The sequence below is a fragment of the Pseudophryne corroboree genome, chromosome 10 (genome assembly GCF_028390025.1).
Source record: "Pseudophryne corroboree isolate aPseCor3 chromosome 10, aPseCor3.hap2, whole genome shotgun sequence".
Taxonomy (NCBI): Eukaryota; Metazoa; Chordata; class Amphibia; order Anura; family Myobatrachidae; genus Pseudophryne; species Pseudophryne corroboree.
The window spans coordinates 163,268,699-163,296,330 of NC_086453.1; the positions used below are offsets into that span (position 1 = coordinate 163,268,699).

The 27,632-nt window shown below is 41.8% G+C and overlaps 1 protein-coding gene across 6 annotated transcripts in view; it reads right to left on the reverse strand.

The window, feature by feature from the left end:
* The window catches only part of LOC134966292 (NXPE family member 4-like), a 642,982-nt gene that overhangs the window by 482,134 nt on the left and 133,216 nt on the right, over nt 1-27,632 (reverse strand). For all 6 annotated transcript variants that reach the window (XM_063942910.1, XM_063942914.1, XM_063942911.1 and 3 more), the window contains one exon: nt 13,716-14,401. In XM_063942910.1, coding sequence (XP_063798980.1) covers nt 13,716-14,401 — 686 coding nt within the window. The remainder of the gene's footprint in view (nt 1-13,715; nt 14,402-27,632) is intronic.

Sequence of the window (27,632 nt, forward strand, 5' to 3'; positions counted from 1 at the left end):
AACAAGGTCCTACAGAAACAGTTAGAGATTATTGGGGCAGATTTAAAACTGAGGTTCAAAATTATGGAGGCATTGAAGATATATTTAAACAGGATGTGCTTCAGCCCATGTTATCTGGAGCTTTCGCGGAAGGTCTTAAGCCTCAGGTAAAAACCCGCTTGACCATCAATGACCCTCTGTGGCGCAAAAAGGGTCCAGAGGATCTGGTCACTCTTGCAATATACCATGAGGACAATTTGGTGGTCAAGAAATTGAACACAGAAACCAAGCTTATGAACCTACAGGTCAAAGCTGCACAAGCCACCTGTGACCTAGCTAATAGACCAATTGATTATAGTATGGGTGCCAGGCGATCATCAGACAGATCGCAACTTACTTGTTACAATTGTCAGAGGAAAGGACACTTTGCAAGGGACTGCAGACGCCCTAAGAAACCAAGGCAGTCCCAAGCAAAGAAGGGCACCACAGAAAGTGATGAGGATTTACAATGACAGGATACCGCAGCCCCCGTGAAGACCATGACTGTAATATCTTGTAACTCTCAAGAACCTACTATTGATTTAAAAATTGGAGATTCTAAACATTCTTTCCTAATTGACACGGGTGCTGCACGATCCCTAATAGCGGACAAGGTCACTTTACCTACCACAAACAAAGTTGTACATGCAGTAGGGGTGGCAAACAAAGTAATCCCCTTAAGGGAAACACAAGATGTAAAAGTAACCGTTGGACCCTTAACAAGTGACCACTCCTTCTTGTTAGCAGCTGATGCCCCCACAAATTTACTGGGGAGGGATTTACTGTGTAAATTGGGGTGCACAGTATTTTGCACTCCAGATGGGGTATACCTACAGGTACCAGATTCCAACAAGGACTTGGTCACCGATGCATTGCTCAGTGACCCTCCTTCAACAGAAAGGGTGGAACTGAATGCCTTGGGTGTACTCCCCCCTGAAGTGTCTGAAATGTTATCAAATATTCCAGACCAGCTGTGGACCACGGGCTCCAACAATGTGGGGAAGATCCTAAATGCCCCACCAATAAGAGTCAAGCTCAAAGCAGGAGCAGTAATACCCAGTAGACCACAATACCCCTTAAAGCCAGAAGCTGAACAGGGGGTGTTCCCAGTAATCCAAGAATTACTACAACAGGAGGTGTTGGTTAAGACCCAGAGCCAGGCCAACACGCCTATCTTCCCTGTGACAAAGAGCAATGGGCGTGGTTATCGCTTAGTTCAGGACCTAAGGGCAATTAATGCAATCGTTGAACCCTTGCACCCAGTGGTACCAAACCCAGCTACAATATTAATGCAGATCCCCGCAGACAGTACTTATTTTTCAGTGGTTGATCTATGTTCAGCATTTTTCTCCATACCAATACATCCAGACAGTCAGTACCTTTTTGCATTTACCTATAGAGGTAACCAGTACACCTGGACAAGGATGGTGCAAGGTTACCTTAATAGCCCTACAATTTTTAGCCAGTCCCTTGCTGAAAACCTTCAAAAACTCATCCTACCAGGTGGATCTACATTAATTCAGTATGTAGACGATTTGTTACTTTGTTCCCCAGATTTTGAAACATCAATTAAAGACACAGCTGAGCTCTTAAGGTTCCTTGCAACAAATGGACACAAGGTGTCCAAAGACAAATTGCAACTATGTCAAACAAAGGTGTCATATATAGGCCACTGTCTTTCTGAAGGCCTCAGACACCTGTCCCCAGATAGGATTGCAGCCATCCAAAGCATAAGGCTGCCCATCAACAAAAGGAAGCTAAGGGGTTTCCTAGGAATGGTGGGTTACTGTAGAAACTGGGTACCCAATTACTCACAGCTAACTGCACCCCTGTATGAGCTGACCAAGGCTTCTGTACCAGAGCCCCTCATACATACAGAACAAACGACTATGTCATTTCAACAACTTAAAGATGACCTGACAGCGGCCCCTGCACTGGGCCTGCCTAACTATAAACAAGTATTCTCTCTCTTTTGCCATGAACACCTAGGCCATGCCACAGGTGTCCTTACACAGCTTCATGGGGAAAAGCAAAGACCTGTTGCTTATTACAGTGCCCAATTAGACCCAGTAGCACGTGGCCTTCCTGTTTGCCTGCGAGCCATAGCAGCAGCTGCATTGCTGGTAGACAAGTCAGCAGACATTGTATTGGGCTGTGATCTAAAAGTTTATGTTCCCCATGCCGTAGCAGCCCTGCTTACCTGCCAAAAGACAAGACATGTTACTGCAGCACGCCTGACAAAGTGGGAGTTGGCCCTCATTATGCCCACAAACATCACCTTCATTAAGTGCAATATTTTAAACCCTGCAACACTTTTACCGGTAAATGAAACTGATGAGTTTCAGAGAGAGGAATGGGGAGTAGTAGAACAAAATGTCCCACATGATTGCTTAAAATATGTTGATGAGCAATCCACCCCTAGGGTGGACCTGGAGGAAACACCACTCCAGAATCCTGATCTGGTTTACTATGTTAGCTGCCACAGACAAACAGAAACAGGTGCTACTCAATCAGGATATGCTGTGGTGGATGATACACAAACTGTTTTTTCCTCCCCACTTCCACCACCACTCAGCCCAATTGGCAGAGCTCAAAGCTTTAACTAAAGCATGTCAACTAGCTGAAGGAAAGACTGTAAATATATATACAGACAGCAGATACGCGTTTGGTGTTACACATGATTTTGGTGAACTGTGGAAACACAGAGACTTCCTAACAGCTACAGGCAATCCAATTGCACATGCAGAGGCAGTAAAAGACTTACTAGATGCTATACAACTGCCCTCACAGATAGCAGTTATTAAATGTCAAGCTCACATGACTGGCCATGATGAAGTTACAAAAGGGAACAGAAGGGCAGATGCTGCAGCAAAAGTGGCAGCCCAACAAAAGGTCATAGTGGAAAAAATTTGTATGGTAACTGATGTATGTATACCAAGTGAGCAAACATTAATTGATATGCAAAAAGTTTGTGATTTACAGGAAAAGACCAAGTGGGAAAGTGCAAAGTGTACCCAAGACAACAAAGGCCTGTGGCACAGCTCTGAAGGTAAGCCTGTTGCCCCTAAATCACTCTTGCCAGCATTGGCACAGATGTCCCATGGACTGACCCATGCAGGTAAGACAGCCATGATAAGTCTAATCAAGACTTATTGGTATGCACCTGGCTTTGCGCCAGTGGCAACCAAGTACTGTGCTTCTTGCATCACCTGCTTGCAGAAGAATGCTGGAAGAGCAGTTAAAACAATACCTTCACACATTCCCCAAACAACTGGTCCTTTCCAAATCCTACAAATTGATTACATTCAGCTTCCAAAGGTTAGGATGCTTCAGTATGTTTTGGTTTGTGTCGACACATTTAGCGGTTGGGTAGAGGGATATGCTGTGGCCAGTGCAACAGCAGCGATAACAGCAAAGAAATTGGTACAAGAATTTGTATGTAGATATGGCATACCATATGTGATATCATCAGACCAAGGTACACATTTTACTGGACTAGTGTTCAAAAAGATGTGCCAGCTTCTTGGCATTAAACAACAGCTACACACCGCGTACCATCCGGAATCGAGCGGTAAGGTGGAACGTTATAACGGGACCATTAAAAATAAGCTGGCCAAAATATGTAAAGAAACCAGCTTGCAGTGGCCAGAAGCTTTGCCATTAGTGTTGCACTCGATCAGAACAACACCAAGGGGGGAGTTAAACATTTCTCCATATGAAATACTGTTTGGAAAATTGCCCAATGTTGCTATTGCACCCGCATATGAACTCAGCAAAACAAATGATTTAACTGTGAACTATCTTATTTCATTAAGCAACCAGCTAAAGAAGATCCAAGCTACTGTGACCAGCACACAACCAGCTCCTGCGGAAGGTGCTTGTCATAATCTACAACCTGGTGATGAGGTGATGGTCAGAAATTTCCTGAGATCGGGCTCGCTAACAGACCGGTGGGAAGGACCTTATCAAGTCTTGTTGACAACCCCAACTGCTGTTAAGATAAAGGAGAAGACGTCGTGGATCCACTCCACCCATTGCAGAAAAGTCACGCCTCCTGAGACAGCACACGTGGAAGATATTCTCCAAGACTCCTCTGCACTTCACCAGTAAAGCCAGCAAGTGAGTGGTTCGGGCATAATAATCCCTTGAGCCACTTGCCAACGCAGTATCTCTGTGGAGGGTACATAACTCCTAGAAGAGTACTGTGAAGATCAAAGACAACAAAGACAATGCTAAACAGGATGATGCTGATAGGCCAAAGGCCAGACCGTGGACTATGGGGGTGCATTCTCTCATGGGCATGTCTGATTACAATCATACTCATTGTGCTTGAGTGTTGTATATACATTCCAGGGTCTGTTTACCTGTTTGACTGGTCACATTGTTATGTAACACTTTACAATGAAATGTTACCCAAGACACGTGTGTGTAGGGCCTTACAAAAGAATGATTATGGAGGAGAATTTACAGGTAATTCCATGATAGCAATGCACAGTAAAATGGCAAAGGCTCTCAACACAAGCAAATGTTGGATTTGTACTCGCCTACCCATCAGTGTAGAGGCAGGCATACCCCTCCTGGCTCATTACATAAGCACAGCTGACATGATAGACAGAGATTGGTCCTGCCATAGACGAAAGAATGGTAGTCACAGTTGTGCCAATAAGATGCCTAAAGTACAGAATATAGTAGACTTCCCATATTTGGATGTTTCAAGCAGAGGTCTGCTGCATTCACCTGCTCTACAAGTAACCGCAGCCACAGGGAGGCCTGAATTTTGTTTAAGTGTCAATTCAAAGCCAGGCAACTACAAGTTAAAAAGAAAGAAAACTATATTCAGGGCAAAAAGACAAAACCTGGGATATACTAACTGTACTGGAGCCACATTTGTAGTTCAAAGTTCAAAAAAGTGTACACTAAAAACCCTCAAACACTGTTGGAACTCAATAGATACAAGTGGAGTGCTAACACCTAATGACACCCTAGACCAGTTACTGCACGATGGGTGTACTCTTGATAACAGCACGTGTAGAGATGTCAATGGCAATAACACTGGGTATTTTATGATATACATAGGACTCATTTACACTAAAGTACTTGGAATGCCTCTGCCTAAGGGTATGTATTGGGTTTGTGGTAAATGGGCATATTCATGGATTCCTTTAGGTGCCAAAGGACAATGTGTGCTCTCCTATGTAGTCCCCTTAGTGAGAGCCACTACTAAGCTGGATCAATACCCAAGAAATATCCCTGTAGACCATGATTTAGTGTCAAGTGATTTTACATATTTGAGACATCATAGCAAAAGAGAAGTGAAGAAAGGGGATGTATCTTTCAGATTCTCTGATGGTGAACGTACGGCTGGAACTTTGTTTCCTCTGTCCACTATCTATTTTGTGGAAAAAGCTGTGTCCCAGACCTTAACGGTACTAGATCAGATGGTAGGGGAATTGGTAGTTTCAATCAATCAGACAGTGGAAGAGCTGGCTCAAGTAAGGAAAGTGGCTTTACAGAATAGGATGGCACTGGATCAGTTGTTGGCAGCAGAAGGGGGCACGTGTGCAGTGGTAGGACAAGAATGTTGTACTTATATTGAAGATCACAGAGCTGAAATAGGTGCTCACCTGAGCAAAGTGGGAGAATTGCAGCAGGAAATGAGAAAGTTAGGTGCTAGTGAAGGTTGGGATCCACTTGGATGGCTAGGAGGAGGCATTGCAAAGCTTTTCTCTGGAATATTGCAGTATATTGTGTTTGCTGCCCTGATTGTAGGAATCATATATCTTACCATCAAGTGTGGACCAGTAGTCTGTGTACAATGTGGTAAAGGATTTAAAAGGTTGAAAGTGCACCATGAAATGACCATTGTGGTGGTAGATGATGAGGTTCCACTAGAACAGGTGACTCAGGGAACTAGTCAGGGGCAGCAGGAAAGACAGGTGGTGTATGCTGATATGAGCAAGTCTTATGAAAGTTTACGACTCCAGGAACCTGAGCCCGTATACCAGGCTTTAGAGGAGGATCAGGCAGGTAGGGAAAATACACAGCTTGTTAATTTCACTTATGGACTGGATAACAGGGTAGAAATTAATCAGGATGAGTATGTTAGACATGAAATACAGGAGAGTTTCACCTAACTGTGTCAAAACCCTCTTAGCCAACACTAGAAGGTTCCTATGAAAAGAACAGGGATTCCCGTCCGGTGCGGTGAGCATTGGCGCCAGGCCCATCCCCGTGAACCCACCTTTTCCCTATGTTGTGCGTCTACCTAAACCCTCATTAGAAATTGTGAAACTGAACCTTCTGATTTGTGTATTAGAATGCCAAGTATATTGGCAGAGAGAGGAATGATATGGATAAGTGAATACAAAATGGAAGCTGAGTGTCAGTTTGTCTATTGTCTATTGCTTAAAAGAAACTGTTGCTTTAAATGTGATTTTTATATGTGTGCAGAAACTTTGATTTTCAGTATAAACAAGAAGTTAAGGCCAGCTGCGCAGTATCACAAGACTGCGGTTAGCTAGTGTTTTGCAAAATAAGGAATTGTGTTTTGCAGAATAAAGAGAATTTAAATTAGGTGAAAGGTAAAATGTATTTTGATATTAAACAGTCATAATCACAAGATGTTGAGCTAATTAATTGGAAATCCCCCATAAGGGGAGTATATGAATTAATAATATATTCTGATAAATGAATTGTGATTGGTTTATGTATATGATTGGTCTGCAAATTTGATTGGATCATGTAACGCTGTAATGACAAGTATATAAGATGAAATCAATGTGTCAATGTTCAGTTCATGATATTCTTTTATCGTGGGCTCTGTGAATTTCACATGCAATAAATCTACCAAAGAGACTTCATTGTTATTCAATTATTTTGAACGGCTATGTCAGCACAGAGGAGGAGCTGATAGAATTCATCAATGATCTCAACACCAATGATTATAATATTAAGCTTACGATGGAGTATAGTCGAGATGAAATATCTTTTTTGGATTTAAAAATATATCGCGATGAGACGAACACTGTGGCAACGAAACTATACCGTAAAGATACAGCCACCAACAGCATACTCCACAACTCCAGCTCACACTTTCCACCCACGATTTCTAATATTCCGAAGGGTGAGTTCCTTAGACTCAAGAGGAACTGCTCAGATGTCTCAATATATCAACAAAAGAGCAGTGAACTTGTGGAACGTTTACGTGAACGGGGGTATAGCCACAGGCTTATCAAGAGAGCAAAGACCTCTATCAACCAGATTGAAAGGAACTCCCTGATCTTTCAAGAAAAGAAGCAACAATCAGATCAAGATGAAATGAGATTTGTGGGCGATTTCTGTAGGGAGTGGAGGCAACTCCAAAATGGGATTCAAAAACACTGGCATATTCTTTTGTCAGACCCTGATCTCGCCAACAATTTAAAAGACAAAGTCTCAATGAGCTGGAGAAGATGTCCAAATCTAAAGGATTCCCTAGTCCGCAGCCATTTTAGTCAGAATCCATCCAGGACTCCCATAGTTAAAGGAACTTTTCCTTGCGGTTCCTGCAAAGCATGCAGGTACATGTCACCTATACAAGAAATTAAGGACAGGGATGGGAATCTCTGCAAGATCCATGAATACTTCAACTGCAGAACCACAAATGTGGTATATTGCCTACTATGTACATGCGGTATGAGATATGTAGGAATAACCACAAGAATGTTTAAAACAAGAGTTCTGGAGCATGTGGGGAATATCCGGAATGTGGTCAAGGATATGAAGAATTTCAAACAGATCACAACTGTAGCGAGACATTTCCATCAAACTCGTGATAACGACTCCCACCAAATCCAGACCTTTGGCCTGGAGAGAATCAGAATGGGTATCCGTGGAGGGGACACCATGAAGGAATTACTGAGGAAGGAGAGTGAGTGGACATTTAGGCTAGGCTGTCTTGCACCAGCAGGCCTAAATGAAAATATTAATTTTACGTTTTTTTTACAGACCTAATATCGGGAAAGGGACATATGGCTTATAAAGTACAACTCATGAAATATAGTACTGATGGAGAAATCAGGGTCTTAAATATCGGAATAGAATAGGAGTTGTGCGTACTTATTCGAGTGTAGATGTAATTGATACTTGATTAAATAAAAGGATCGGTACCTACTTACTCAGGTATGGATAAAATAAATACTTGATTAATGAGGTGGTACAATATTTCTGTTATACAATATTAAAAAAAAATTCTGTTACTGATCATCACTCTCACTTTCTTTATATCTTGTTAGTTTTGATATTTTTTGATTCACTATCACTACTGAATAAGTTAACCATCACAAGTGACTGTTGCACAAACATATAAATTCCTTCCCCCCCCCTCCTTTTTCACAGTCTTGAATCCCCATAGCACATTCATTATTTTACACAGATCTAATACTCACACAACACTGGTTTTTCAGTGACATACACACATACACATTTGCACATCCATTTAAATCAGTCGTACCCACGAGCACAAATATCCTATTATTTTTATTATACACAATACACATAGGTAGTTATGGTTCCTTTTTGTCCCCTCTCTTATAGCACACACATAATACTGAACATAACTATAAACGTTTTAGACTAAAATTCATCCTTTTTTAAAATAAAACCCCCTTTTTTTTCTCCCAGATAGTTTCTCTTCCCCTTTGTCTTTCTTCTTCTTTTTGATCTTTCTCCTCCTCTTTTTCCCTGCTTTAGCAGTAGCATAGTAAACCAACTCTATTTGAATCTTAAATATAACCCCTGAGGTCCAGTAGGTAAAAGATACATCAAAAACGTTAAGGTAATACCCTCCCAATAAATAGTTTATATTTAATTTTCTACAGCTCTAGACAATCTTAATAATGACCAAAAACCTTGGAAACCTCTTTGACTATAATATTGTGGCTATTGTAGGAAATAAAATCAGTCATCAAACATCTTTTTGACTGTTATCATTTCTGCTAATAAATGACATAACGGTACTTAATAAATGGCAGTTTCTCTGATATAGGTAGAATCTAAGAGCTTTCCTGTGCATGGACGAATTAATAATAGTTGGAGGTATGAGTGATTAGACCCATGATATAATTAAATGATAACAGGTGACCTGTGGGCGCCAGTTTAATTGGAAACAATAGAGATTGGTCAGTTGAATCTTAAATTCAGTGATCGTCTGCACCACGTCAGGCTGACTGGTGATCAAGCCGACGTGGTGAAACGTACGTTCAGTCTGAGTCGGTGAGTCACAGCCGGATGGACACGGCACCTCACAGCGGGGGAAGCAGCGCGGTCCGAGCCTGAGGACCGCAGCCACACGGTCACGGCTCTCTATAGCGAAGGAAGCCGCGAATGAAACGTGAAAGGAATGGTTATCTCTGACTGCACTGGGGGCAAATATAGCTAAGTGTATACCAATTGATAATATAATGTGCATTGCTATATTATGCTCAGCAGTTAGATGTCAAGCGGTAGCAGCCACATGTAAAAATCTTATAACTACGGGTTATTTTGAGTAGTATTGACAAACATATATATATTTGTTTGGGCTATATAATTTCAGCCTATATGCAATTCCTATATCTTGCTTAGCATTATTCCTTTAAAGCTGCAGTAATCGCTGACTGCACCTGTGATAAATACAGCTGAGTATTATAGATTGGTTACATAACTGATATCCATGTACTCTGTTCAGCATCTAGATTTTTAAACGGTAATAATTACATGCATAAACTTTGCAGTTATTTGATCCAAGAAGTGCTGACAGCATAGGTACACATTTGTTTGGGATGTGCAACTTCAGTTCACAGGTGGTCCCGGTTTTGTGTTTTGATTTAAGCTCTCGGGCTGCAGCAACTATGTGCATTAATGCTGTAATTATAGGCTTGATTTGAGCGGTATTGAATGGCATTTGCACACATGTGGTTTGGGACACTGCAGGGGAAGCCACGCGGTTTGAGTCTGAAGAACACAGCTGCATGGCTATGGTATGATACAGCGGGGGAAGCCGTGGATGAAATATGTGGCCGATATAGCCGAGTGTTTATGAACCAGCAATACAATCTGTATTTGTGCATTATGTTCAGCATTTTTGTGTCAAACTGTAGTAGCCGCATGTAGAAACCCTACAATTATGGGTTCAATCTGAGCAGTGCTGGTGAATAGATATACGTCAGTTTGGGATATGTAATTTCAGTTCATAGGCAATACTCATATCCTGTTTAGTATTCAGGTTGTAGGATATAGTAATCACGTGAAATATTCACACAATAAGTGGTACAATCTCAGCAGCATTGGCAACATTATTTACACGTGTGTTTGGGATATCAAATAATGTCGCCTGAGCATCACCCTAATAAATTTATTTAGGGGCTATTATACACCTTATACCATTGACCTGTCTTTCCTAGCATTCACCTGTCTCCTGCTGGCGAATCTGAACCCTGTAATGCCTTTGGTAACAGGACCCACCTTACACCGGGTACGGGATGACCGAGTGACGCTGAATCTACTTCTTCCATCAGTCCGGCAATAACCCTTACTCTCACCCAATATCCGCTCTATGAAGATACGGGGCAGCATATAAGGGGGACGGCATCTCGGATTGTACTTTCTCTCATGATTATTATCCTCTATGGATGTCATTTTGTTATAGGTCATGTCATTATATAAAAAACACTTTTTTATATGATCCACATCATTGGCACCTATGATTACAGCAGTAGTTCGTTGCACAGTGGTAAGAATTGTTGAACTACACCGGTGTTTATCTGTCTAAATTGCCACTTCATCCAACAATGGGATATTTATTACCATCGACTCACTTGATGTTTAATGTGTTATAATGCATGACTTATGGAATAATCAATATGATTTCCAGAATGAATATTCATGTTCAAATCAATAGGGATGTGAAATCATCCATGCAGATTCAGTAAAAACAAACAGTGTTATTATGAGGAGAGCCATCTAGGACTTTTTGGAGTAGAATGAAATTAGCCTGATACATTGGCTTAGAAACCTGTGGGAAAGTGATACAATGTTAGATATATGTAACATGTACTTAGGAGTCTGGTACAATATGACACATGACAAGTATTGATACATTTTTTTGATACAGGCCGTATGTTACAGGTGTACAGAGCTGAAAACAACGCTGGACTTGAATTTTGACAGCTAAAACCATACAGGCTGTGACTTATACACATATTGAGATTTATGAATTTATCTAATATATTGAGATTTATGTATGCATTTATCCAATCATGGGTTATTAATGATTATCCAATTATGGGTCACTAGTGATCATTTTGATTAATATAATTTTACCACGTATGAAGTATTGATTTAATTTACGATGTATATGTATAATTTACTTTTGGGGGATGCAAATATATGAATGCATTAACAGAGTGACATTTACATATCAATTGATGTTACTCAGAAAAACCCCCTCTATTTTAGGAGCAAGAATTAAAGGTTACGTTTTAAGTATTACAATCATATCAAATTACATATCAAACTTGTTATAAAAGAGTGCTCCAAAAAGCAATCTATCTTTTTTGTTGCCTCTTTGCAACAAACACGTTGTCTAGTATCCTGGGAGTCGTCATAATTTTTGGTTTGATATTTAGGTGTGTTCGAATTCTGATGCGGCGCAAGCACGGCACACAATTGATGAGTTTAAGGAGCAGGGGCATTGTTACAGCAGCAGATTTGATTTACGACCCATCCATAGAGACAATGTTATGATAAGACATGATTGCAAATGAATTCCATGGCCCGTTTCTTTCACCCATTTTTCCTTTGTCTCCCCTTTTGCCCAGATACATCGATCCAGAAAAGACATCAATTACACCCAAGAATGATTATGAAAATGTTATGTAAATGTATTTTAGATATGTCTTATCTTCACCTCTACCAACTTTCAGTTAGTGACACACATAGTCGACAGGTGATATCCATATATATTAGCACTCACATATGTTCCCCCTCCATGTATCATCAACTAAATGTGCACCCCATTTGTTGGAACAAGAAGCAGAAAAGAGCTCGGTAGTGTTTGTTGGCCCACTTACAGACCCTTAATACGGGATAAGAAGGATTTAATGTATACTTCGCAATACCTCGAAGCTTATCTAGAACATATACGGCACAATGATACATGCCCTCTCCTGTAATGTAAAGATGCATCTCTGTGTCCAATGAACAAAGGGATTACAGTAACCATTGTATTGTTTATGGAAGTTGTGTATAAAAAGCCTGTTGCTGCCTGGCCGATCAGAAGACTCTGAACGCTATCTACCTGATGAGCGGAGGACTAGTCCAGGTTGCGCAAGCGAATATTCTCACGTATGTACATTGACTGTAGCCATTATTCTGTTGTAGATTTATCTCGTTAGCCTTGTAGTGTATAATTTGTATTGTTATCCCCTTTCAAATAATTTACTGTGGCGTTAGAACCCAGCGGTTAACTACAAATCGGTGTTGTGTCCTCATTTCCCTGCTAAGGTTTAAAGTGTATTTAACTGTATAAGGTTTAAGAGTGTATTGATAAGGTGTGCACGCACTGCGGGTACTTTATACCGTCAGCGCTGCGTATGGTTTAAGGTATAACATCACTGCATTGCATTACTAATAAGGTTTAAAGTTTATCAGAAGTGTGTGCGCGCGCTGTGCGTACTTTGTACTCCCAGCGCTGCGTTTTGTACACAAAGTGCGTACACAGTGCGGGACTCTGTACGCAAATAGCGTACAAAGTGCATAGCGTGTATATTAAGTATAGCGGCCGCAGCGGCTCCATGGTAAAAGTGTGTTTAAAGGTATAGCTTTATGGTTTAAGATAATATCGACATTATCACCATCAATAAGGGGTGATCATGAATCACAGCCCAACATGATTCTTAATAAATTCTTCCCATGAGGTGGTGAAAGTTGCAAGAACCGATAGGAGAAAAACTATCTGCCGACTGTCCTAATGGAGGTGGTACTATCTCATGCAACCTGGACTTTTGGAATAGTCAGGAAGTATGTTCTTATTCACACTACTCTTCTATATTTGAAGGGAAGTGGTTAGAGAATATCAAACTCACACATGTTGACCAACGTCTATTGATTTGACGGTCTATTAAAAACATGACCACACCTTTCACATGAGGCTACTTTCACACTATATGCCAGTGCCATTTTGAATTCCTAATCCACCCCGGTTAAGCACAGCACTAATCATTCTATTGTTGGGAATTATATAAAAGAGGATATATCAGGACAAAATAAGTTCCATCCCCACCCATTCACCATTATATATAGGAGACTATACTCCTCATGTGTCTGAAAATTGGGACATGATGGTGGTATGTTGTAATACATATTACTGTTTGATAACCGATGAATAAAGATGATATTGCTATTCAGCACATATGCTAATTTGGATTTAATAATTAAACAAATAAGCATTTTTTTTATTTATGTAGCTAAATAATGTACACCCCACACTAAAACAGCACTGTGAGCTGGATAAACTAAACCAATATTCTTAAAGTAATATTCTAATTAAGTAAATCAAATGTTATCTAGTACCATCTGAATAATGTAATAGTCATTTCATCATTACAAAAAACACTGAAAATCTCTTGTAAACTTTACAATAAATAGAAATATATTCAAAACATCAAACTGTGACATACCTGACAAGAAGACTGTTTTCCAATGTGGACAATTGTGAACGAAGAGTTTTCCAGCTTTTAAATTCTGTATATGAATCACAACTAAAGTTCCGAGGTTTCACACAATAAAAATATTCTTCATCTCTCTCATCTTTGTACTCACACAGATCTTTTTCCTTAAGGTCAAACCCACACTTGGTCTCAACTTGTTTGTCTGGACTTGTAAATTTTCCCAAGTAGTCTACATTGCCATACCAACTGTTTCTTGACCTCCAGAGAGCAGAAACTCCTTCACTTGGGTGCATGAGAGAGACTGTTACCACAACTTTGCCTTCCCAAAACAAAGTAAAATAAATGTCATATGTCCCATTGCTAAAGTCTTTAATCCTGCCAGATGCTCCTGATCTAATATCAGAGTTAGAAATTCTTGCTCTTAAGTAGTCTCCTCCATAAGATTTCCTCTTGCCCAGATAATCATATGCATCAACCTGTACTGTCAGTAGATCACCAACACAATAGCGTTTTGTTGGGTTTTTAAGGAAAACTTTGCTATGTTTTGCACTTGTTGTATTGTCCTGATGGGAAAAGGTCACTTTAGGCATCCTCTGATCTACTTGATTGAATATTTCTTTTATCCTCATTTGCATTTTTGAAGCTTTCTCAGTGGAACCATGAGAAACTGCAATTGTTTTCTCTCTAGCCGTAGTCTTAAAAATAAAATAATTATTTTTCATTGTTATTTATATAGAGACAGCTTACAATGCTGTTAAACATATTGAGAGGATCATGGCCTACAAATTAATAATTTTATATTTACATACTGCTATGATGTACTGTTGCACTTTATAATTAGTATCACAGTAACAAAGAAAATAGGAAAAAATTAATTTGACACATTAGATACATATAGAAAATGCTTAGTGGGCTTCATAATACAGCAATGTTGGCAGCAGTTTTGGACTTGGAATCAGAGAGATGACTGAGTACGGAAAGTAAATGTGTAAATTTTGTTTGAAAAGTAGGGGAAGTAATTAGGTAGGGTACTGTTAGCTTAGGGGGGTTAACAGAGCGGTTCTGGAATTCGATCAGCTTGTCTCAATAGATAACTTTACAGGGAATTACTGAAGGTTTGGATACTAGTAGAAAGTCCTATTGTGCAAGGGAGGACATTTCACAAAGCTGTTATACAACCCATAAATAGTATGGATGTTCGCGGACCCTGTGTTTTGGTTTTGCCCAAACCAACCTCTGTGTTTTGTTTTCCGGTTTTGAGAAAACCACCCTCTCATGCTTTGGTTTTGGATTTTTTTTAAATTGATAAAAACAACTAAACCATGTAAAGTAAATTTGGCAAATTTTTGTTCCTAAAGTATTATTAACCTCAATAACATTTCAATAATTTCCAGTAAATTTTGACCACCTCACAGCTCACAATAGTGTTCACTGTTTTGGGCAAAGACTGGCTTGCTAAACCAAGTAGTAGAGCAGTAGTACAGAAACATAGCAGTTACCAGGGCCGGCTCCAGACCTACCAGCACCCTGAGCGAAAACTGTAAAAAGCGCCCCATACCCCTTGAAGGCATGCGTGCTCCTGGGAAAGTGGGCGTGGCTTCGCAACTTTTTATTATCAAACTCTATATATTTATTTTCACACACACAATTAGCAGCCTTACATATATTGCCCACAGTAGTGTTCCTTACATATAATGTCCCCAGTATAGTGTCAGATACACAAAACATTCCAGTAACATGCTACACTTACGCACCCAACAGTGCAGTGCCAGATGCACATATGACCCCCGCAGTGCAATGCCAGATACACATTATATGCCCCCAGCAGTGCCATATCAGATACACATTATATGCCCCCACAGTGCTGCCAGATACACAAATGCCCACAGTGCTGCCAGATACACTAATGCCCCCACAGTGCTGCCAGATATATTAATACCCCCACAGTGCTGCCAGATACACTAATGCCCCCAGTGCTGCCAGATACACTAATGCCCCCACAGTGCTGCCAGATACACTAATGCCCCCACAGTGCTGCCAGATACACTAATGCCCCCACAGTGCTGCCAGATACACTAATGCCCCCACAGTGCTGCCAGATACACTAATACCCCCACAGTGCTGCCAGATGCACTAATACCCCCACAGTGCTGCCAGATACACCAATGCCCCCACTGCTGCCAGATACACCAATGCACCCACAGTGCTGCAAGATACACAAATGCCCCCAGTGCTGCCAGATACACATACCCCCACAGTGCTGCCAGATACACCAATGCCCCCACAGTGCTGCAAGATACACAAATGCCCCCATAGTGCTGCGTTGCCAGTTACACATTAAATGCCCCCACAGTGCTGCACTGCCAGATACACAAATGCCCCCACAGTGCTGTGCTGCCAGATACACAAATGCCCCCACAGTGCTGCGCTGCCAGATACACAAATGCCCCCACATTGCTGCACTGCCAGATACACAAATGCCCCCACATTGCTGTGCTGACAGATACACAAATGCCCCCACAGTGCTGCGCTGCCAGATACACATGCCCCCACAGTGCTGCGCTGCCAGATACACAAATGCCCCCACAGTGCTGCGCTGCCAGATACACAAATGCCCCACAGTGCTGCACTGCCAGATACACAGTAATTTTGGCAAATTTTTGTTCCTACAGTATTATTAACCTCAATAACATTTCAATATTTTCCAGTAAATTTTGACCACCTCACAGCTCACAATAGTGTTCACTGTTTTGGGCAAAGACTGGCTTGCTAAACTAAGTAGTAGAGCAGTAGTATAGAAACATAGCAGTTACCAGGGCCGGCTCCAGACCTACTAGCACCGAGTGAATACTGTAAAAAGCGCCCCATACCCCTCGAAGGCGCGCGCGCTCCTGGGAAAGTGGGCGTGGCTTCACAACTTTTTATTATCAAACTCTATATATTTATTTCACACACACAATTAGCAGCCTTACATATATTGCCCACAGTAGTGTTCCTTACATATAATGTCCCCAGTATAGTGTCAGATACACAAAACATTCCAGTAACATGCTACACTTACGCACCCAACAGAGCAGTGAAAGATGCACATATGACCCCGCAGTGCAATGCCAGATACACATTATATGCCCCCACAGCGCTGCCAGATACACAAATGCCCACAGTGCTGCCAGATACACTAATACCCCCACAGTGCTGCCAGATACACCAATGCCTCCACAGTGCTGCAAAATACACCAATGCCCCCACAGTGCTGCCAGATACACTAATGCCCCCAGTGCTGCCAGATACACTAATGCCCCCACAGTGCGGCCAGATACACTAATGCCCCCACAGTGCTGCCAGATACACTAATGCCCCCACAGTGCTGCCAGATACACTAATGCCCCCACAGTGCTGCCAGATACACTAATGCCCCCACAGTGCTGCCAGATACACTAATGCCCCCACAGTGCTGCCAGATACACTAATGCCCCCACAGTGCTGCCAGATACACTAATACCCCCACAGTGCTGCCAGATGCACCAATGCCCCCACTGCTGCCAGATACACCAATGCACCCACAGTGCTGCAAGATACACAAATGCCCCCACTGCTGCCAGATACACATACCCCCACAGTGCTGCCAGATACACCAATGCCCCCACAGTGCTGCAAGATACACAAATGCCCCCATAGTGCTGCGTTGCCAGTTACACATTAAATGCCCCCACAGTGCTGCACTGCCAGATACACAAATGCCCCCACAGTGCTGTGCTGCCAGATACACAAATGCCCCCACAGTGCTGCGCTGCCAGATACACAAATGCCCCCACATTGCTGCACTGCCAGATACACAAATGCCCCCACATTGCTGTGCTGACAGATACACAAATGCCCCCACAGTGCTGCGCTGCCAGATACACAAAGGCCCCACAGTGCTGCGCTGCCACTGATGCAGCCACAGTGCTGCATCGTTCATCGCTGAAGCCTCCACACTGAAAGATATGAACGAGTTCTCGTTGATTTATGAACGAGATCGTTCATATCTTTCAAAAAAATTGGCCAGTGTGTAGGGCCTATTACTCTAAGAAATTTTAGGAGGCTAATCTGATGGCCATACTACCCCCTCCCTAATTATGCAACATAGTACGTTTATGTGTAGTACGTTTATGAGGTGCAACAGATAGTCTAAGTATGAGGTGTAATACCATGTTTTTTCTCCTAAATCTAATTCCCATGTGGTGCAAAATGGAATTGTCTTTGGACCGTCACACCCACCCTTGTGTTGGATATTAAAAATGACATGCACAGTTTAACAAACCAACGCTTAAGTGACAGTTCCTGCCATTTCTGTGCTTGTTCTGTTTGGGCCCTCACAAACCAATTTTTTGGAAGAACTACCTCTGATCATTAATGAGGAAGTTGTTGATGAGGATGCAGGCAGTGGAGATTGTTGTATGTGCTGATCCAAACTGCTGGTAGCGGATACTGGACTGCTCGTTATTTTACAGGATTTTTTTCTTCAGATTTTGATAAATTCTGTAACTTACATGAACTTGTTGCAAATTACATAACAGGGAGGAAGTGCCTAGATTGTTAATTTCCCTATTTATACAAATTTTGGCTTAAAAAATGAAACAGATGTCTTCGCATATTTTGTCAGGATTTTGGTGAAAATAATTCCACACACAAGATGTGCATTTTTTTTGTTTGCCCAGGCAAACAACATCCTCATCATCAACATGCATTCGGAGAGGAATCAGCAGCAGAAAGAATTAATAATGCCACTGTATAGGTCATTGGTACGGCCTCATCTAGAATACTGTGTTCAATTCTGGAGGCCATATCTTCAAAAGGATATTAATACATTAGAGCACAGGTTCTCAAACTCGGTCCTCAGGACCCCACACGGTGCATGTTTTGCAGGTCTCCTCACAAAATCACAAGTGAAATAATTAGCTCCACATGTGGACCTTTTAAAATGTGCCAGTGAGTAATTAATACACCTGTGCCCTTGCTGGGTTACCTGCAAAACATGCACTGTGTGGGGTCCTGAGGACTGAGTTTGAGAACCACTGCATTAGAGACTGTACAGAGAAGGGCAACTAAAATGTTGCATGGCCTACATCACAAAACATACCCAGAAATACTAAAAAAATCTCAATATGTATAGTTTGGAGCAGAGAAGGGAAAGGGGGAACATGATAGAAACTTTCAAATCTATCATGGGTTTTAACAAAGTCCAGGAGGGAAACATTTTCCAAATGAAGAGAAGCAATAAGACACGAGGACATGCACTGAGACTGGAGGGGGGTGGGGGGGGGTTTCAAGGGAAATTTGCAGAAAAATGACTTCACAGAAAGGGTAGTGGACAAGTGGAATAGCCTCCTATCAGAGGTTGTAGAGGCTAAGATTGTAGAGCAATTTAAACATGCATGGGATAGACATAAGGATATCCTTACAAAGAAATAAGGATCAAACAAGGACTGAGCTAAAAATATGGTCAAAAAGAGGGCAGACTAGATGGGCCAAGTGGTTCTTATCTGCCGTCAATTTCTATGTTTCTATGTAACATCCCAATTAACATAATCATTAGCATCATTAGCATTAGATATACAAATATCCCACTTATCTTGTTGCACTTCTAAATTAGTATACTCAATTTCTATGTCAATATCTCAACTTGTACTGCTTATCTCATTTGCAGAGTGTGCAGAAATGGTGGAAGGAGGCTTCTCTACGAGTAAAGTGAAATGTTAGGCTCACACATAGCTAACGTGTACACCCCTAGTCAATCCTCAGGGATTTGTTAACTCACAGGGGTATATTTACTAAGATTCGTATTAGTACCGATTTGGAGTGAGAATCATCACGAATGACATCGAAAGTGTATTTGTGCAACTTTTTGAATTTGTTACGCCTCATTTACTAAGCTGTCGTATTTGTATTTTTCGTGTTTTACGATGTCGATGTCATTCGTGGTTTTGTAAGGTATAATGCGGCCGATTTTGAGGTTTGTTGGCCGTGTTCTGTGGTTTTTGTTACGAATGCGTCACATTTCGGTTACGGCAGTGTTTGTCCGTTAACGGCCGCGTTTTTTTCCTAAGTTTCGTTTTTGTCACTCGTTTGTGATTGGTTAGATTCGTGATGGAGGAGTGTCTGTGCACATTACTATAAATACGCCCCAAACCGGCCGCACCTCGTGGGTTTAGCTAGTGGAGAGGAGAGAGGAAGGTGTATTAGGAGTTGGAGAGTTTTGTGGAGATTGTTGAGTGCTGTACTGTGTGTGTAAGTAGTCTTGTCATACTAGTTGTGTAGTTATTTAAAAGTCTGTCTTTTTTTGTCTTTCGTTTTTTAGTTACGTCTATTGTCATTGTTTGTGTGTGTGTGTGTGTGTGTGTGTGTGTGTGTGTGTGTGTGTGTGTGTGTGGTGTGTAGTGGTAGTGGAGGAGTGTGTTATTTGTTTTATTTTCTCTGTGTTATTTGTGGTTTGTTCTGATTATGTCCCAGTCAGAGGTGAGTGTGGTGGAGGAGGTTAGTGAGGTGGAGGAGGTGAGTGAGAGGGAGGAGGTTAGTGAGGTGGAGGAGGTGAGTGAGAGGGAGGAGGTGAGTGAGGAGGAGGGGGAGGTTGCGGCTGCGGCTTCCACTAATAGTGATAGTGATGGTGTTGTGGATCCGCAGCCACGCACCACTACAAAGACGGGCCGCAATGTAAAGTTTAGTTACTCCGAAAATATGGCTCTGGTGCGGGAGCTGATGAGGCATCATCGCCAGTTGTTTGGGTCTGATGCAGCAAAGGTGTCGACCCGCAGGAAGACTGTTCTGTGGGGGAAGGTTGTTGCTGCTGTGAACAGTGAGGGTGTGGTGAGGCGGACCGAGGACACCTGTCGGAAACGCTTCTACGACATCAAGCGCCGTGTGAAGGCGAAAAAGGCAAAATCTGCCCGTCAAACCGGGGGTGGACACTCCTTCCGAGCGTCTTATAAAGATTGGGAGGAGCCTATGCGTACGCTGATTCCGCCAGAGGTGGTTTCTGCCATTCATGTCCGGGATTCGGACCGCCCAAGGCAGGATGGTAAGTTTTTCATATTTCTGCCTTTATTTTTAACATCTGTGCTTTGTCCTTAGTTGTGTGTAAATTCTTTATGCTAATTGTGTTGCTAATTTGTTTTTTTATTAAAATGTGTTGGTGATGTAGTGCAGGCCTGGCCACCCTGTGGTTCTCCAGCTGTTGTCAAACTACAAGTCCCATCATGCCTTACCACAGTTTGGTACTTAGTGAATGACAAATGTGTTGGTGGGCATGCTGGGATGTGTAGTTGCACTACATCTGGGGAGACACAGGTTGTGCCGGGATGGTGTATTGTGACTCTTAATTATGTTTTTTTAGCCATTATGTATTGTCAATGTTTCTGGTTGTGGTGGTCATTTTCTGCTGTCTGCTTTTCCAAGTAAATGTTATTTTGAGTTTATTAATGAAGTGTGATGACTGTGTTTTATGCATATGTTTTTTAATATTTCCTTTTTCCATGGATGTATGTTTATTTTGTGTTGTTCTGGTTTATCATTGGTTTTGATGATGTGTATTTGCATGCATTTGTAGGTTTGTTTATTTTATTTTAGTGCAGATATTTGTGGCTACTGTAATTTTTTTTTGCGTTAAATTTTTTTAACAGAGCATGCAATATTGTGGCTGTGTAAAGCTACAACGTATGTGTTTTAAGTAGTATAATATTGGCCATTATTTGCATTTCTGTATGTATTGTATGTTTATTTTTTTTGCCATTGAAAGTATACACAGCCTATGTAGTCATGCATGCAAGGCTAAACATCGCTTAGTTTAAGTCACAGCAGCTACCACATATGTTTTCATCCCAAAAATAATTTCGCATAAACTTAACAACCAAAGAGTATGTTCATATCGACATTCTTCTTCTTTCTACAGTACGCCAGAGAAGCAGCACAGCCAACCCTGCCTAGAGCTGATGGTGGGAATGCTGGTAAGATTTTACTGTAACCACATATTCTGCAAACACATTTAAAATTTAAATTCTAATGAGGATACTATCACACAGGTTCTTCGTCTGTTCCGCCTCCACTAAGGCGCCCATCACAGGGCAGCGTTACTGTGGCTACAAGGCCACCCAAGAGGCCCCGTGTTCATGCTCCTGCTCCAGCATCACCACCCCAAAGGCGCATCTCTGCAGTGTCTGCCGTGCCACCACTCGCTCTTTTGGCCAGCCCCCAAAGTGAGGATCCACAATCCCCACAGTTGTCTGGTGAGTAATTAAAAAAAAAAAAAAAAAACAATTAGTAAACAGTGGATTAGATTAAATAACCAGGAGAAGGCATAAGGAAGTGAAAAAACACTGTTATGTGCAAGATGATAAAGGCAGCAGTACAAAAATTATTATAAATGTGAAGGAACATTTTGGAGATGCTTGCCTTGTGCCTTTAGCACCTTGCACATATCACTGGTTTCTCACTTACTTATGCCTTCTCCAGGTTTATACATCTGCACCACTGTTAGTACTGTAAAATCAAAACTCAAAATGACCACTCATACTTGCAATAATAAACAACTGCAAGCAGATGCTGTTAACGTAATTTTAGGATGTTAATTGTAAAATTAGAGGATGCCCATATCAACACATTTCCACAAATGTTTTTTGGCAACAAAAATAAAACCAAAAAAACACAGAAAAATCTAAAAAAAAAATTGACATGGGCCAAAATTCCACTTCTAAACATAGGGCACCTTAAAAAAGAAAATAACATTGTTAATGTGTACATTTTATACCACTATATTAGTAAATGTTTTCGCAAGACCACTGACTGCCTTGACCAATGTATGATTGTATTGTTCAACACATTTCTTGTCTTTTGTGTGTTGGGCCAAAGGAAGCTTCATAATCCAAAAGAAAATGTAGTACTTTAAATTTGTAAGAGTACATGGAGTGTAAACAGTAATTATGACTCTGAATCCTACAATTTTAAAAATTTACAAACTGAGTAGTATACGTTTGAAGCCACATCATTTAACTAAAAGGTGACCAACATAGTTAAGTTTATTCAATAATCGATTTAGCAATTACAAATGCATGTTGCTGAAAAACTATTGTAAGATCAATGCGACATATGTACTAAATATTGTCTGTGTTCAACCCCATACAGACCCAGCCATCATGAGCGACGATGTCCAGCAGGACCGTGCCCAGGAGACCTTTACACTCCACCTGCAGCCCATCGATCCAACACAGGCAAACATGCCTCAGGACATTCCCCAACCACCTCAATCATCCCAAAGCCACCAAATGAGCACAACACCAGGGCCAACACAAACGGACCAAGAGTTTTGGTCAGGTTGGGCATCACACCAGGCACAACACTCCGCGTACCTCACCACCCAAACACAACACCTGTCAAGTCTGCCTCATCATTTGCCAAAAGTGAGTCGCAACTCAGCCAGACTCATAGTGCAGGTGGGCCGAATAGCGAACACTATGGAGCAGATGAGGGCAGACAACATCCAAATGCAGGCTAACCTTCAGCGCATCGTGGATGATCAACAGCGGCAGCAGCAAACACTAATACAGATGATCCAGCATAACCAATTAATCAATGACAATCTGTCTCGCATGATTGCCAACAACACTGCCGCTTATACCCAGCTTACGGCAAGTTTAAATATTTTAAGCCAAAATCTAAGTGTGTTGGGCCCACACCATGTGACCTCAAGCTCAGGGACAACAACCCCTAGCCAAACCCCAGTTCAATCACCAGTTTGACGTTCAAGTCGAAGCCGCACCCACGAGCCACCACAATCCTCTGCACCCAGCACCCAAAAACGAAAAAAATAATATTGACTGTCCAGAATATGGTGGCCATTTAATTATTTAAAATCTGTGTTATGCCTAAATTGGTATGTTGTTTAAAATAAATTGTTAACACCAAATATGTGGATTGCTTAATTAGCTACCAAAAAAACAAACACATTAGTGTCTAGGGCCAGATGAGTACTGAGACAGGGCGAGAGCGTGCTGTCTCAGGGTCTAGGGTCAGTTTGACCAGATCATACAGAGTGAAATAAGTTATAACATTTAGTTTGAGCGTCTGTATAACATGGTCATCAGCAAGTTAGTTTTAGTTTAAACGGCCAATAAAAAATAAAGGCATGGCCAGCCTACGCGGAACATGTACAACCTGCTGACCCTGTTGTTTTTCCTGGCCTGGGTTTATTGTAGCCTCATGGAGCAGTGTCAGGTATCCCACAGCAAACAATACAGCAGTATGACACACAGTAGCAGCCATTTCAGATTGAGAGTGTTGAGAAATGTGTTGGAGCCCCTTTTAAAGGTCAAAAACAACAGGTGTGAGTAATGAATAATTGACAACACATGTAAACACGCTTCTCAAAAGCAGGTCTACTACACAGCCGTAATAAAAATACGAATGCACTCTTCACTGCCGTGATTTGAGTTTAGTAAATTCCCGAAATGACACTTTGAAGAAAAAACGTCATCTCGGACAAAATCGTGACCTTAGTAAATATACCCCACAGTTTGTTTTTTAGCCATTCGTTTTTTGTAAGGGCACAAATTTGTTTTAAGGGTGCCATTGCTACTATACTTAGAGCGAGAAGGTGTTGCATCATAGAAACATAGATTTTTACGGCAGATAAGAACCACTTGGCCCATCTATTCTGCACCTTTTTTTACAAATTTTTTTTAACCTCAAACCTTATTTGATCCTTATTTCTTTGTAAGGAAATCATCCCATGCATGTTTAAACTGCTTTACTGTCTTAGCCTCTACCACCTCAGATGGGTTGGCTTTTCCACTTGTCTACTACCCTTTTGTAAAGTAATTTTTTCCTCGAAAAGGTTAGTGTACAGTTGGAATGGTCTCCCATCAGAGGTGGTGGAGACTAAGACAGTAGAGCAGTTTAAACGGGTGGTCTTCAGTATGCCGGCTATTGGGATCCCGGCGCACAGTATACTGGCGCCGGAATCCCGACAGCCGGCATACCGACACTTATTCTCCCTCGTGGGGGTCCACGACCCCCCTGGAGGGAGAATAAAATTGCGCGCCACCGTGCCCGCAGCGTGGCAAGCGCATGGAGCCCGCAAGGGGCTCATTTGCGCTTGCCACACTGTCGGTATGCCGGCGGTCGGGCTCCCGGCGCCAGTATGCTGGTCGCCGGGAGCCCGACCGCCGGCATACCATACTACACCCGTTTAAACATTCATCATCATATGAGGTTACAGAAGAAGATGCCAGACTGGGCTTAATTCAGACATGATCACAGCAGCAAATTTGTTAGCTAATGGGTAAAACCATGTGCACTGCAGGGGCGGCAGATATAACATTTGCAGAGAGAGTTAGATTTACTGTAGATGGGTAATATTGTTTCTATGCAGGGTAAATACTGGCTGCTTTATTTTTACACTGCAATTTAGATTTCAGTTTGAACACACTCCACCCAAATCTAATGTAGCCCATACACTTGTGAGATATGGAATACAATCCTTCATTTTCAACCGCATCTGTGAGAGATATCGAAGACTTGTATCCACATTTAAGGTACCATGCGACGCGATGCTTCGGCACGCCGCTTGAATATCGCATCTCATGATAGTAGGTGCTGCACTTAACTGACGATTTATTTCACCGAAAACTGCTCCGAAATTGTCGGGGTTTTTTAATGAGTGAATTAGGTGAAGAACATGAATTTAACCCTATCCCAAATGATTTTAGAAAAAAAAAAAAAAAAAGGAAAAAATAATTAAAAAAAAAAAAAATTTAAAAAGATTTTTTCAAACATCGAAACATCGATCGAGAACATCGCGACCATCGGAACATCGCGACTTTCATTTTGAAAGCTGGGACAGCCTGCAGGTATACAGGGGGGGTCTGAGGGTGGCTTGGGAGGGTTCAGTTACACTCCCCAGCGGCTGCCATTGTCTGCAGCCACTGGAGGGGGGGGGATCCTGCCATGCTGACCGATCAGCAGTGATCGGCGGCACGGCAGACACAGGGGGAGAGTGTGGGGAGGCAGAGGGACCTTCCGGTCCCTCTGACAGCAGCTGCGGAGGGAAGTTTATCTTCCCTGCTGCTGCTAACACTCTCTATCTGACTGGTCACATCCCATGCGACCAGGCCGGATAGAGCACTTGCAGGCATGATTACATCAGATGCGACCATGCCAGGCAAGTGGTTAATATGTATTGCATTGCAGTGCGATCGCATGTGTTTTTAAAAACACATGTGATATATCGCACTGCGATGCGCGATAGGCACCCGCCGGCCGCTCCCTCTCGGCGGTGACGTGCCTATCACATGTTTACTACGTGATCTATCTCATGATCGCATGGTAATCACTTTGGCAGTTCGGACGTGATTTCATTGCACCTGAACTGCCACTGTGATGCCCCGCAATGTCGCGTCGTAGGGCATCGCACAAGTGTATGGGCACCATAACACAAATGTGCACATGTTATATCTGCCCCACCTGCAGTGCACATGGTTTTGCCTATTAGCAAACAAATTTGCTGCTGCGATCAGATCTGAATTAGGCCCTGTGTTTGGACCAAGCTTCCGCAATAGGCATTCTACTAGTGCATGAAACAACACTGGGGGGTAATTCTGAGTTGATCGCAGCAGGATTTTTGTTAGCAATTGGGCAAAACCATGTGCACTGCAGGGGAGGCAGATATAACATGTGCAGAGAGAGTTAGATTTGGGTGTGGTGTGTTCAATCTGCAATCTAAATTGCAGTGTAACAATAAAGCAGACAGTATTTACCCTGCACAGAAACAAAATAACCCACCCAAATCTAACTCTCTCTGCACATGTTATATCTGCCCCCCCTGCAGTGCACATGGTTTTGCCCAATTGCTAACAAAAATCCTGCTGCGATCAACTCAGAATTACCCCCATGGTCTGAGTCTCTCCTAGGCATAAATTTACTAGGGTGGGGAACTGGTTGTTTTACCCATGACAACCAATCAGATTATTTCCATTATATTCTTGAAGCAGCTAGATAAATGTTAAGTAGAATCTGACTGGTTGTTATGGGCAACATCATCAGTTCTAAAAAGCTCCCACCTTAGTAAATGTACCTCCTTGCCTCTGTTTGTGGTGTATGGCATGTTACTGTAAAAGTTTTTGGAGAAGAAGAAAGACTCTTTTGTGGGTGCACTCTTATAATATTAGTAAAATTTAAAACATACCTTTATTCTAATTATATAAAATTAACAGTGTATCCAGAAAGTTACAAGACAGACAACATACAACATTTAAATTAGAACACGCATAGGCAATATTCTATGGTCTCATACAGAAACCACTGAGTGGATCTGTGAGCCCTGCTGCTCCGCCTATGCCCTTTATAATTGCAGAGGACCACTGGTCAGTATATTAGAACTCACATCAACTGATAACAGGCCAAGGAAAGTACTGTCAAAGTCAAAAATTTTACATAAAAAGAACATACAAACTACACACATATGAGTCGCTATACTTGCAAATATGCGCAGCAAGCACAGCAGAATATGGTAACACACGCATTTACACGGACATGCCACAGAGATGGATTCGACACCTATTTCATACAGTACATGATTATAGTGATATCAAGCGCCAGACATCATGATGATTTAAAATTATGTAATGAAGTAATGTCATGTATGTGTATTATTTGAACGAAACAAGATGGACCTGTCATATTTACTATTAAAACAACCAGATTAATGTGTAGATTAATTTGATACTGGTTATTAAGTTATAGGACATTGCAACAAATAGTTATGATTAAATGTATAAAAGCTAAAATCACTTTTGTTATAACAATGGATGTTCCGAATAGGACAGTGGACAGGAAGCTCAGGCCAGCCCCTTTGGACGTCCCCAGGGCTGAGCCTGTTCGGCATATACAAAGACACTA